This window comes from Protopterus annectens, chromosome 8.part0 (assembly GCF_019279795.1).
Source record: "Protopterus annectens isolate FY-2018-M chromosome 8.part0, PAN1.0, whole genome shotgun sequence".
Classification (NCBI taxonomy): Eukaryota; Metazoa; Chordata; order Ceratodontiformes; family Protopteridae; genus Protopterus; species Protopterus annectens.
The window spans coordinates 1,419,110,632-1,419,125,301 of record NC_056741.1 but is presented as its reverse complement, the minus strand read 5'-3'; the positions used below and the strand labels follow the sequence as shown (position 1 = coordinate 1,419,125,301).

Here is a 14,670-nt window from a genome sequence, read left to right as displayed (position 1 = left end):
CCATGTTGGTAATGACCAGGTCTAGGATACTGGTGCCTCCTGTGGGACTATGGATTAGCTGATCCCAGGGCATTGGAATTTATGAATTCCAAGAACCATTGGGCAAAGGTGTTGGTACACGAGTAGTTTTCCCAGTTAATGGCAGGGTAGTTGAAATCACCCAGTATCAGAGTGTTTGGTTGTATCTTAATATTTTCCAGTATGTTTAGAAAGGTGTAGTGAGAATCTTGAGGCATGGTGGGGGGATCTGTAGCAGGCTAGAATTTGGATTGCACAACTAGCCTGGTGGTGTGAACAGGAACTCTCACCAATGAACATTAAAGATCTGAACTGTGTATACAGAATACAAGAAACTGTAGACATGGGAGATGAATGAGCTTATGTTTTGGTGCATTACACAGCAATGTGCATCATCATGGGAGCACATCATTGCAAAAGTGAGGGCATGTCCAAAAACTGATGCACAATTCTGATTGGTCGAAGGGTAACCTGGCCTTAGGACCCAGTTAGGAGGGCCGGCAAGATCAGATCATGTGTTTCCTGCAAAGAAAAACACTTTCGCCCATTTTATTATACAAACTCCACATCACTGCAACCTAAGAAAAGAATCCACAGTCTGCATCTCAAAGATCAGTCTCAAAGTTCAAGTCTTCACACAACTGGTCTTTGAAACTACAATCAAATTCCTCTAAATTTCTTGTAGTTCTAAGCACTAAATCATCAATAAGGTTCAATTAAGGGTGGTGCAGTAATCAAAGACTTTCCTTTTCAAAAAGGAACTCAATCATCTTCTGAAAGAGAATGTCTGCTTTTCATATCATACTAACATTGTACAAATGACAAATTTTGTCTGAAGCAACAGCCAATGTGAGGAAAATCACAAGCATGGAAGCAAGTGGCACTATGATTAGAATGTAGCAGTCTGAACCTACGCAAAGTTTCTTGGCTTGGAAAAGTGGATGACTTTCTTTGGAAATGTGGATAACAAGATCAAGCCATACTTCCTCAGCTCCAAAAGATCTGACCCTTCCTGATGAGATGGGTTGCCAACTGGCTCACGGACAGAACCCACACTGTGAAAGTAGCGGATTCCAAATCCGACATCAGACCAGTGACAAGTGGAGTACCACAGGGTTTAGTCCTGGGTCCTCTCCTGTTTGGTATCTACTTCTCTGAAGTGCAGGCCAACACAGAAGGTCTTTATTAACAAAGTTTGCAGATGACTGCAAACTAGGAGCCATAATCGAAACTCCTAACGATGTGGACAAACTACAAAAGGGCCTCACTGAGACAGATACCTGGTGTCAAAGCCATGGCCTGAAGCTCAATGCCAAAAAGTGTATTGTCATCCCCTTTGGTAAAAACTCTGTACCCATGAACTACCACATAGCTGGTAATCTACTTAATGCCGAAAATGTAATAAGAGACCTTGGGATACAGGTGGACAGTTGTCTCTCCTTTGATAATCACATCGTCACAATGGTCAGGAAATCCTTCTACGTGGCTCATCTCATCACAAAAGGATTCTCATCCAGAAAAAAAGAGGTCGTTGTTCCTCTCTACTCATCACTCATTAGACCCATTATATACAACGCCCCTTTTGGTATGTACCTCACAAGACATCTACAACAACTGGAAAGACCACAGAAATACCTCACAAAGAGGATTACTGGCCTCAAACAGATGCCCTATGCAGACCGTCTCAAAAAACTACAGCTTTACTCCATCGCATATCGCCTACTCAGGGGCGATCTCTGCCTAACATACAAAGCTATGTCAAACCCAGAGCTGTTGGACATGCTCCACTTAAAGAAATCCCAATCCCTCCGAGCTACACGCTCTAGGGACCTAAACCTTGTCACCACAATAAACAGAACATGCTGGAGTGATAGATTCCTGTCCCAGAGACTTCCCATACTCTGGAACAGACTACCTATCTGTGTCAAACAGAGCTCCTCATTAGCACTCTTCAAGAAAAATCTTGATGATTGGATGGGAAATGGGAAATTCACCCTGGGGATCACTTCTGAGCTCTGCTCGACAGGGGCACAGGAAAATAATTTTCTTGGGTGGCGAAAGCCAGGGTACATTTTTTGGCTAGGCTTGTATGGGCCCTAGGGCCGATAGCCTAGTACCTACCTATGAACCTATGTAATCCCACTGGAGACCACGTATTCTTAGACGGCCCTAATACTCTGAAATAGGAATCTTAGAAGTGCAGACCTTGCAGTCTGTTCAACTAGCCACTGGCATCCACTGTGAAAAAGGCAACATTTATAAGCAATCTTATTTTCCTCTCTAGCATTCACTCTCTATAATGTCAGTTTTCGGGTTTTCCCCAACCTTCAATACCTTATTAAATGCTTTGTGATGCTGAAGAGTCTATTAATGAACAGCCTTCTTCAAAGCAACAAAGATGCTTACTGAGGAAGTCCTTAAGTGCTACTTGTGAATCAGAAGCACAATTACAAAACTTCAAAAGAGAAGTCTTCATGCAAACAAAGTACAGTAAAAAACTAGACAAGAACCCATTTACTTAGTTAATAAAATAACAAAAAGATTTCCAAAAGCAATTCAACAACAATGATAAATATAAAAAATGAAAAACGGATGAGCTAATATACTTGGTGACTGGAGAAAATAATCAAAATTACCACTAATCATAAACAAGCAGCCAAATGACTGATGGTTCTGAGCAGCAAGAAACACAAAAACTGTATGTTACTAATGCTGCCTATATTGCACATTTGTATCTGTTTATGTCCAGATGGACAGCAGCAAATGACCTGACTAACCTATGCAGGGGAATTGCTGGTTCCATTCTTTGATTAATTGCTAGTCTGTTCCTCTATGGAATGGTTTCTTGGATATGATCAGCCCTTTAGGTGCTAGTCCTTGGTTGAGGCATGTGGAGAGAGAGAAATTCTCCCATTTAAGACGCAACATGCTCCTCAGTGTCTTCCAGTTGCCAGAGCCTGTCGTTGTTGGAGATGGTTAGGAGGTCCTCGTTGGAAGGCTCTGAGTGGTCATCAAGCTGGACCTCTGGTAAGGTGAACAGGTCATGGAACCAAGAGGATCAAAAATAAAGCATGCTACTAAACTGCAATGCATAAGGAAACACTCAAATTTAGTTTCCGACACCCAGGAGCTGTTACACAACTATTAAACCAAACTCCAGCTTTGCTGAACTTGCTTCCCAGTAATGCCTGGGTTACCACAACACAACATCTAAGATGGCTGCTTTATGCATATATAGTATGTAATACAGACAGTCATTTTATGCTGCCCTACAGTCTAGGTTACCACTAAGAATGGCAAAACCCAATCTGTTAAACAAATGACCCATCTGTTAAAAAGTAATACATGTCTGCTATACCAATGATTTAAATTTCCCAGTTTATAAAAGATCTGGCTGTTACTAAATTGTTGTCGAACTGTATAAACTGATGTGCACAAATCTGGAATCGCTATTGCCTCAAAAAACAGAAGTCTGTTTTTAGACCCATAGTTTTACTAGTAACAGCCAACAATGTTTTTTTTACTGCAAAACTCAAAGGGTTCTTATAGAGTTTTCACGAGTAGATTCAGATGCAAGCTCTTTGCATTTCTTACCTTATGATATAGGAGTGTGGCATTGCTGTGAGGAAAGCAAGTGGTAACCCAAATCCAAAGTAATACGGCCAGTTTCTCTCAATGTTGGACAATCGTTGATGCATCTCAATTCCTGGAGAAAGAAAACTGTCATCAATCAAAACAAACAAAAAAAAAATCAAATGAAGCTACAACCTGAAAGCAGCATAAATGGATTCTGAAAATATGCACTCTCCTGGCTTCTGCTTTAACATCAAATAATGTTTAAGCTGTCCTAACTGCACTTTTACACAACTTAGTCCATACAGTTTTCCAGAGAACTCACACTCAAACCACACAGTTCTCATCCAACATATTACTAAAAAAGCAATCTACAAGGTGTGAAAACAGTGGTGTTGTGAAGTATGGAACATTCCGAGTGGCTTAACATGCCTTAGAAAATGGCCATAAAATACCAAAAACCCCAATGTCCACCAAGAATTCCAAAGGGATGAAAGGCAAGCATGACTATTTATGGCACTAAATCTATGTGCATAGAGAAAAACACTTCACACCACTATCATTTTTTCCACTTACTAAGAGCAACCTAATAATTATATTTGTTTTTTTTTTTTGGTATTGAATAACCTAAAGGAACTGTTCTGACACAACAGACTGCATTTTCAGAGACTGGCAAGTCACAGCACCCATCCAGCTCTAACACATTTTTTTTTTACCTTCCAATATTTCTTGTATTTCCCTTTCACTAGGTCAGAAACATGACAATGGTGCATTCATATACACACCTGCTGTCACCTGTAAGAACTAACCAGCTTTCACTTGCAACACTAGGTAAGAAGGGAATCGCTAGATAATGGAGATGGGCTGCACTTTCCCCATTTAGCCACAATAAATATGTGGATTACATGTGCAGCCTATGCAGAGCTTCTCCACAAGAACAACTGAGAAAGTAAAGTTGTGTAACAAACAGCAGATGTTCTACTGATCACTGTTACATTATTCCAAACAGATGGGCTTTCACAGCTGACATATGGCCAGGGTACCAAAGCCTAACCTTTCCAGAAAGACCGATGAAGGACCACAGCCCATAAGCATAGGGGTATATAAGAGGATGAATGGATGTAAATCCTCAGACTATCTTCAAGCCAGCAGCCTGAAGACATCTGAGAGAGTAGCAGTCAGTTAAGATGGGCATAGCAAGAAAAATAAAAGAGGGACACCCTCGGTCCTAGGGTCTTGTCAGACAGAGCAGCAGAGAAAAGGAAGAAAGGAAACTGGCAAAAAAAGGGGGGGGGGCAGAGAAATACTGCAACAGTGATCAATACGGCATCTACTGAATGGTAAGCTATTACACAACTGTATCATGCCCTGACTGAAATCACTGTTGCAGTATTCCTAACAGGTGGGTAGGATGGCTGGGAATGGAGAGAACTGTTCAAGAATCCAGAATGGACTGACCTTATGAAGCCTGCCCTGGACCTGGAAAAGGCAATTCTGTAGTGTTTACTGAAGGTGTGCACAGAAGACCAGGTAGCAACTTCCAGGATGGTTCTGGAATCTACCATTTTACAAAAAAACCCAGAAAAGGCTACTGCTCTAGTTGAGTGAACCCTTGGGAAACAGGGAAAATACTTGCCATGGTGCATGTAACAGAAGGAAATAGACTTACAAATCCAGATTTCACTAGTTTGCTTGGATTAAACAGACAAACAGTTGGCCTGACTTACAAATATACTTAGTCTTGTCCAACTAGAATCTTAGTTGTCTATGCATATTTAGGGAGTGGTGAATATGTCTTTCATCCTGTTCTGTGGATTGGTAAAGAAACTAGCCCAATTTATGGCATGGTTGAGGTACATCTCATTTACCACTTTTGGCATTAAAGAGGCGTTAACCCTCAGGGACACCCTTGTCCTTATGGAAATAAGAAAAGTAATAATAGCCATGAGTGCCTGTAGTTCTGAGACTTTCTTAGCAGAAGTGAATTCCAGCAACAAAATGTTTTTCCAGGTGCACAATATAAGAGTAGAAGAAAAGACCAGCTCAAAGGGAGGCAGAGTGAAGGATTTTACAACACCAAGTTGAGATCTCCGGGGGGGGGGGGGGTTGGGGGGTCACAGGTCTTTTTTAGAAGGTTTAAGTGCAGAACCTCATTTAAAAACTGTATAAACTCAAGTTGGACATAAGTGGACTTGGGGAAAGACCAGCCAAAACTCCTGAAAGTCGGCTTTAATAGAATTAATCAGACTGCTTTTCATGAGCTCATAAATAGGATAAGAGGAGAGAAACCTCAGATTTTACAGGATCCTCACTGTTTGCTTGATGCCATATTGAAAGTCTCTTCCATTTAGCTGTGTAGGCTTTTCGTGTGGTGGGTCTCCTTGCTTCCTGGAGAACCTGAAGCACATCATCAGAAAATTGTCTGGAAGAGGTTAGAATCCTAATGCCTACAGGCTTAGGTTGAGGGATGATAAGATGGGGACCACTTTGTGGGGTAGCTTGCAGTGACTGTCCCTGGCTAAGTGATATAGAAGGGTAACCCATCACTGTCTTAGCTAAAAGGAAGACACCAGTAGAATTTTTTTTGGACCTTTAATAGAACTTTTGGTGGCAGAGGAAGTGGAAGGAAGATACAAAAAGCTTCTTTATCCACTGGACGGTTAAAGTATCTGTCCTCCAAGCCAAGGGGAAAGGAGTCCTGGTGCAAAACAGGGGGAGCCGTTTGTTGCTCTTTGAGGTAAACAAGTCTATCTGTGGTGTTCCTTACCTGTGTACTATGTCTAGGAAGACCCGTTTGTTGAGCATCCATTCGTGTGTGTGTGTGGGGGGGGGAACTTCGATGAACCTGCTGAGAGAATCTGCCAGGACACTGTCCTGGGATGGAATACATACTGCCTGAAAGGACATGCCTGCCTTGGTTAGGTCACAAGCAACCTGATCCAATCTGCATAACTGGTATGATCTGATTCCTCCTTGCCTGTTTATGTACCACATGACTGATGTGTTGTCTGTGAATACTCTTAGAGACAGTGGATTCCAGAGGTGGGAAAATACTTGTAGGGTCTGTGTTTAGACAATTCCGATTCTGCATCATAGCTCAAAAAAATTTCCTTAGTTACACCAATTTGTTCACCCAGTATTTTTGTTAGAATAGTCTGCTTATTGACAACTAAACCAGTTAAAAGCAATATCTAAAAAAATAAACTGATTATTAGTTATTTCAATTACGAATTGTATTCCTCAACTGTTTTATTATTCTACAACTATTATTCTTTACATCACTGGCAAATTTTTGGTTCCTTTGTCCTCAACCTTACATCAAAACAGGTAATCTCTATGTTGTACATAAGTGATAACTTGCTCTCTTTAAAAAAAAAAAAACAAACTTGTATGTACTCATAAAACTGCATTCAAATTCTGCCATGAAAAGACTGTCAAACACTGAGGTGAATGGCACCCCATAACTTTCCCACTCGTCTGCAAAAAAATCTTTATCATTACATCGAAACATATTATGAGACAAAAACAAATACAATAAAGAAAAAAAACAGGACAAGGGATCTTCGATCAATGTGCTACTGATTTCAAACTATATTTCAATTGTATGGAAGTATAAAGACTTTTTACATCTAAAAATAACCAGAAATAACCTTTCTTCCAAATTAGATTGCTGACTTATCTGGCTCCACCTGGTATAACTCCTTTAAAATCTTATCTAATAACAGACCAACCCTTTCCTGGAAACCTCTTAACACCTGACATCAGCCTACCAGGGGGGGTTTCAGCAATCCTTATGCATCTTAGGTATATAAACAAAGCTGTCTGCAGATGTTTCACATATAAATCAAACTCATTTTCCCTAGCTAAAAAACTAACCTACTGCTCCTATTAAGGAATACCAACAACTCCTCATTACAGGCAGAGACAAATTAACAGCATTAAGTGCTATGTAAGCAAGTTTGATTTTAAAATAGAATACTTTGTTTCCTAATGGTTTAAATAAGGAAATTGTATGGCATGCCCTGTAATAAAAAAGGGAATGTTATGAAGAATGAATATATAATTCACATTATGTATGTAGTTTGAAGTTGCAGTAGTAATAGATTGTGTGAATTTATATATTGCTCCTGTTACTTACAATATGATAATTAACTGGCTGATGATTAGAATGAGTATTATATATTCATGGGTTTGGAAAATGAAGACCATCTGTTCCTCTTTGAAGGAAGCCCACTGAATCACAGGGAAATAAGCTCTGTACTTGCATGTCTGTGTTTACTGTTTTGCTAAAACGATTATATATCCTTCACTTATTACTCACTCCACAGTGACACAGAGTTGTGAAGGTAAAGCTGCAACTTAACCTTTGTATTCAGACTTCTTGGGCTGGCAGGTGAAAAGATTAGTTGCTACTAAATAAAGTACAGTTTTGTACCTACCATAAATGTAGATGTTCGAAGATCCACATTGCTGCAGTCCTAACACTTGGGTAGTCCGCTGTCCCAGTCGGCCCGAATACCAAAGTATAAGGCTGACGTCGGTCAAGGCGCATTTGTCTGACATCAGGACGTCAGGGTACAAATGCGCATGACCGACGTCATATCCTCAGTCTTTTCTTGCCCCAGATGTCAGAAGACCCTAAAAGATAAGGCCAAAACCAAAAATACCAAAACACTCCTGTACCTAATATATGTACAATATATACAAATTTACAAAAATAGAACCTCACCCACACAACCACCCCTAAACACAGAGGGGAAGGAGGGAGGGCAAATTGGACTGCAGCAATGTGGATCTTCAACATCTACATTTATGGTAGGTACAAAACTGTACTATGTTCTTCATCTCACATTGCTGCAGTCCTAACACTTGGGTAGAATCCCAAAGCAGAGGTAAGGGAGGATGGCTAAACTATAATGAAGCAGGAGCTGCCAAAATGCCCTGCAACACAGCAGTGGCAAAACCAGCCCTGGACTTAGAATAGAGAGGAAGGTGGTAATGCTTGGAGAAAGTATGCACTGAACTCCAAGTAGCTGCCTCCAAAATATCCTTAGTTGCCACCTCTTAGAAATGCTGTTGAAGTGGCAGTAGCCCTAGTGGAATGAGGCCTAATCCCAGCTGGAATCTCCTTGCCATGATGGGAGTAACAGAATGCAATGCAAAACCCAATCCACTTAGATATAGTTTGTTTTGACACAGGCTTGCCCTGAGAACTCAAAGCAAAAGAAACAAACAACTGCTGAGACTGCCTAAAATCCCTAGTCCTGCTTAAATAATAACGTAACTGCCTGTGTACATCTAAGGTGTGCAAAATCTTTTCCCCCCTATTTTGGGGATCTGCATAAAAAGTAGGCAAATGAATAGTTTGGTTTAAAGCCACACTAGAAACCACCTTAGGCATAAATGAAGGATTAGTACGTAATGATACCCTATCCTTATGAAAAATCAAAAAAGGCTCAACCGCCATAAGGGCCTGCAATTCAGAAACCCTTCTTGCAGAAGTAATGGCCAACAAAAAAGCAGTCTTCCATGACAAGTATTTCAACTCAGCAGAAGCCGAGGCTCAAAAGGTTGTAGAGTAAGTTTCTCCCACACAAAAATGAGGGCCCCAGCAGGGGTAGGAGCTCTCGTGGGGGTCTTATATTCTTTGCCCCTCTAAGAAATTGCTTGAACAAAGGATGAGAAAACAATGGTGGGTCACAATCATAGTGAGCTGAAATTGCTGCAGCATGAATCTTAATGGAAGAGAAAGACAAACCTTTGTCCAATAGCTCAGTAAGATATTGAAGAGCCACACTCAAATTAGGCTCAGAAACATCCAAATCCTTTGCTGCACTCCAAAATAAAAATCTCTTCCATTTTTCTGCATACACTTTACGTGTACTAGGTCTTCTGGCTTCCATAATCACATTCAAAACTTGTTGAGGAAGTTGAGACCTGCTGTGGTTCAAAACAGAATATGCCAGGCTGTTAGATGAAGAGAGTGAAGCTTGACATTGAGTAGATGACCGTCCCTCTGAGACAAAAGGTGTGGAATTAAAGGTAAAGGCCATGGAGGCTTTCTTACCAGATTCCTCAGTAATGGGTACCAGTGTTGCCGAGGCCAATCTGGAGCTATCAAAATCATCCTTGTCTTGTCTTGTCTGACCTTTAGGAGTACCTTTGGGAGGAGAGGCAGAGGTGGAAAGGCATACACATGAAGATTTTTCCAACTGAACGAAAGAGCATCCACTTTCCAAGCTGTGTGATGAAACCTTTTCGTGCAAAACTTTGGCAGCTGGTGGTTTAGTGGAGAAGCGAACAGATCTATGTCTGGAGTTCCCCATGACACTGTCAATTTTTGAAATACATGAAGATCCAGTTTCCACTCGTGGGGATCCATGATTTGCCTGCTTAACACATCTGCTAAGGAGTTCTGTGCTCCTGGCAGAAACCTTGCCTGAAGAGTAAGCTGCAGGCTGAGCGCAGTCTCCCACAAAATCATTGCTTGCCTGCATAGAGGATAAGAATGTGTTCCCCCTTGCTTGTTGATGTACCACATGACAGTTGTGTTGTCTGTTAGAATCAACACCTGCCCTGGAAGAAGTAAATCCTTGAAAGCCATCAATGCAAATTGGACTGCTAACATCTCCTTCATGTTGATATGTAGATGCTGTAGTCTGGCAGGCCACTTGTCTTGTATCCACTTTCCATTCAGATGAGCTCCCCAAGCTATGTCTGAGGCATCTGTCGTTAGAATCTGACTCGCCTCTGGCCGGGTCACAGAGAGTCCCTTGTTTAGGTGACATTCCTGAGCCCACCACAAAAATTCCTTTTGAATGCAAGGTATTATTTGAATGACAGTGTCCAGATCCTGGCAGTGCTGTGTCCATACATTTTTGAGATACCATTGTAGCTTCCTCATATGCAGTTTGGCATTGGGAAGCACCAGAATACAAGATGCCATGAACCCTAATGCTTGAAGGACTGTCCTTGCAGTCAGCACGGACTGATGAGATAGTTGATGGAAGTAAAGGGATAGACTCTTTTGTTTGTCCGGGGTTAAAAAGGCCATCTGGGCTGCTGTATTCAGTCTCACACCCAGAAAGCACATGTCTTGAGAGGGTACTAGACTGGACTTTATTTCGCTCACAGAATACCCCAGGCATCTTAGCACTGCTATCACATAATCCAGATGCTGAAGGAGCTCGTCCTTTTCCTGAGCCAGAATCAGACAGTCGCCCAAGTAAGGATAGATTTGTATTCCTTTTAGCCTGAAAAGCTACAACTGGAGCCAGAACTTTGTGAATACTCTGGGCAGTAGATAAGCCAAAGGGCAATGCAGAGAACAGATAATGGGAATTTCCAGCTCGAAACGCAGATACTTCCTGCAACTGAGTCTGATAGGCACATGAAGGTAAGCCTCCTTGAGATCTAAAGTTACCATCCAGTGATCTTTGCCCAGCAGAGGTAAAAGCTGTTGTAACGCCAACATTTTGAACTTGGGAATGTCCAAATAAGTGTTGAGGATAGACAAATCCAAAATTGGTCTCCACGTGTTCCCCTTTTGGTACTAGGAACAGGCGAGAATAAAATCCTAGGCCCCTTTCTGGCACAGGAACCGCTGAATGGCCCCTATCTGGAGCAACAGAGAAATTTGCTTGTGAGCCTCTTTTCTTTGTATAGGAGGAATGTCTGGCATGCCTTTGAAAGGAGGCAAGGTATGGAAATAAAACCTGTAACCGTGGTGAACGATATCCAATACCCATCTGTCTTGGGTAATAACACTCCAATTTTCTTTGAAAAGTGCCAGCCTTCCTCCCAAAGGTGCTGCCAGACGAGAAGGCTCTGGCAGCTGAAAAGGCAAGTCATTGGGTCTGCTTACGAAAGGACTGACCCCTGCCCTCACCAGAAGACTGGGCAGGCGAACTGCCTGTTCTAGGCCTAAAAGAACCCTGAGCTCTGCCCCTACCACGTCTAGATCTACCCCTAGACTGAGAATCATAAGAAGGATAAGTCCACCCCTTAGTAGGCCAATTTCTACTAAACTTTGGAGGCTGAACCTGCAAAAATCTTTAACAGTCTGCATAGACTTAGCCTTGTCCTCCATTTTCTTTAAAACTGCCCACAGGCACCAAATAACACATCAGATTGTAAAGGAGCATCTAAAATCCTTGTCTTTACATGTTCAGCTAAATTCTGATCCCTGAGCCAGGCGTGCCTGCGAAGAACAGAACCAGTGGCTGCCACCCTCGAAGAGGCCTGTACAGCATCAAAACCACATTGCAAGGAATGCTTACCCACCTGTTCAGAAACATGAACTAAATCCTGCAACTCTTTACACTCAATACCTTCCGCCAGAGCATCTACCTTAGACTTCAATTGTGAAAGGAGATAATTTTGGTATTTCAACATGTGAAACTGGCAATTCAAAGCCCTCATGGCTAAAGTGGAAGAAGTATACACCTTTTTCCCCCATCTATCCAAAGCCCTTGCCTCTTTATCAGAAGGAACAGGATTTTTAACAACAGAAGCCTTAACACCTTTAGGGCCCTGAGAAACAGTTTCTGGGTCTGCCCTAGGACTCTTAAAAGATACTTATGAGCTTCAGGCACCCTATAATACCTGTCCGGTTTAACTGGGGCAGGAGGCAAAGAATCAGGGTTCAGGGAAGCCTCTGCAAAAACATCCTCTACCACATCCAGAACAGGAGGTATAGCTAAAGGCCTATGCTGGGGTAGAAACAAAATTCCCTAAGCCTTTTCCTAGAATCAGAGAAATCTTGACCTTCCCATTTAAAATGCTCCCTCATGGAATGAAGAGTCTCTGAAAAGAAAAATCCTCAGGAGGAGAAGCCGAAGGTGTAGAGTCATCCACATCAGAATCAGAATAAGGAGGATACTCCTGCAAGTCCTCAGCCGAAGACTCAGAAGCCTCCGAACACTGCTCAAAACTCTCAAGCTCAGGTTCCACCCTAGGCCTCTTATCAGGGGGGGGTATAGAACCTCTAATCATAGTAATCAAATCTTCTGCCATTTTAAGCATATGTTTCTTAGGCAGAGACCCTGAAGAACTAGGGGAGACCCCCACTGAAGTTAACCCTGGCCTGCCTCTAGAAGGAGCCTTGGAAACAGAAGGGGAGGGCCTAACCACCTTAGGAAGGGAGGGGAGAACAGCTATCTGAGAAGCCCCTTCAGCCTGGCCTACCTCCTGAGAGGACACATCTTGTAACAGTAAAGTCTCTCCCTGAGAATCCAAAGGAACTTCTGGTAGAACCAGCGGCTCCACCAAGCCCTCTAAAGAACCGACGTCCGGGACAGACGGTTCTTCCACCCTAGGCTTCGCTGCTTTGTCCTTGCGCTTTTTAGACGAAGCGGCCGGAGCATCCGGCGGCATGTTGTAATTACAACGCTTCCCAAAAACTAACCTGGCACAATCTAATCTTCTCTTAATAGTGCGTTTGTTAAATCTAGCACAAGAGCGACAGCCAACAACGTCGTGCTCAAGCCCTAAGCAAGGTATACACAATGTATGGTAATCTCTATGAGGTATCTGTTTCCCACAAGAAATACAGTTATTCACTTTTTCTGACATCCGGTTAAATACTGAGGCAAGAAAACCAAAATATTCCAACGGGTACTTAGCCAACTTTGATTCGGTCTGAAACTCCGACTTCAGAAAATTTCAGAACGCCAACCTGCACTCGCAATACTGCTTCTGCATCGGACCATGCGGCAAAAAAGACTGAGGATATGACGTCGGTCATGCGCATTTGTACCCGGACGTCCTGATGTCAGACAAATGCGCCTTGACCGACGTCAGCCTTATACTTTGGTATTCGGGCCGACTGGGACAGCGGACTACCCAAGTGTTAGGACTGCAGCAATGTGAGATGAAGAACATCTCCTTATGAATGGATTTTACTTTTACTAGCTGTGTTACACTGTAGTTTCTTTAACATTCGTTTTATAGCATTCATGCTTTTACATTACATAATACTTGGCACCCTGTAAATCTTTGCACTTCAAAGTAAGTTTATGAAAATGCTGTGGTGCCATTATGCTAGTATCTATGCAGTATGGAATGAGAAAATCATTTTCAATCGCTGTAACTTGTACGGATGACCTATGGTATGCATTGGTAGCACTCTACAGTAATAACTAACAGAATCACTAGTGAAGATATTGGTGTTACCAGTGAGTGGCCCTGTGGCACTGAAGGTAAAGCCTGCCGCAAGGGGGCAGAAGTTAGGGCACAATCCCCAGCAGCGGTATGATACTGCAACAGAATCTGCATCCTCAATCTTATCACCAGCCCCAGAAGAGGGTCGAGTTGAGTCCTGGGGAAGTCAAGGTGGGTTCAATACACCCATTAACAAAGATAGGAGCAGATGGTAGGCTATGGGGAGAAAACAAATACATAAAAAAGATGGTTATGTTGCTGGATTAAAGGCATTTACACATTTCATCATTGTATTTAGATTGTTATGGAAAAAAAATGACTGCAGGAGGTAACAGTAACCCTGAAGTGTGAACGTATACTGGCAGCATTACGGCAGGGGTGTATCCAGAAAATCTGAGATTTGTGTAGTAAGCTCCCATGCTATTGTCTGTTAAAGCATGGGTGAATCCAGAAATTTCAGATTTGTACAACAAAGTTCATATTTTGTCCCTTCTAAAGCAGCCGTCTTTTTTTTACCTACAGTTTACTTCCTAAATACATTGTTATTATTACCACTTTTATTACAACTACTACTAAGTACATAAATGTTTAGCTAAATAAGCACTGTACAGATAGAGAGAAAAATAAATTTAAAAAAAAAGCAGTAAGGATACTGAAACAGGAAGACACGTAGCTAAAACAGAACATTGTTCATATACAGGGCTTTAAAAATTAACTAAAAAAAAGCATCTTCCAAGGACCTGAAAGAGGCCACAGTGTTGCATGCCTGAAGATGGGAAGGATATTTATTCCAAAGAAACAAAGTATATAATGAAAGACTACTGGACCACAAGTTTCCAGTTTGACATCCAGAACAGCTAGGAATTCCTTGACTGAGGGGCTTAGCAGAGATATTACGGTCGATAAACTTTTTCAAAT

General features: G+C 41.9%; 1 protein-coding gene across 1 annotated transcript in view; it reads right to left on the bottom strand.

The window, feature by feature from the left end:
* Nucleotides 1-14,670, bottom strand: part of EI24 (EI24 autophagy associated transmembrane protein) — a 462,003-nt gene that overhangs the window by 219,168 nt on the left and 228,165 nt on the right. The window contains exon 9 of the mRNA XM_044081026.1: nt 3,613-3,724. Coding sequence (XP_043936961.1) covers nt 3,613-3,724 — 112 coding nt within the window. The remainder of the gene's footprint in view (nt 1-3,612; nt 3,725-14,670) is intronic.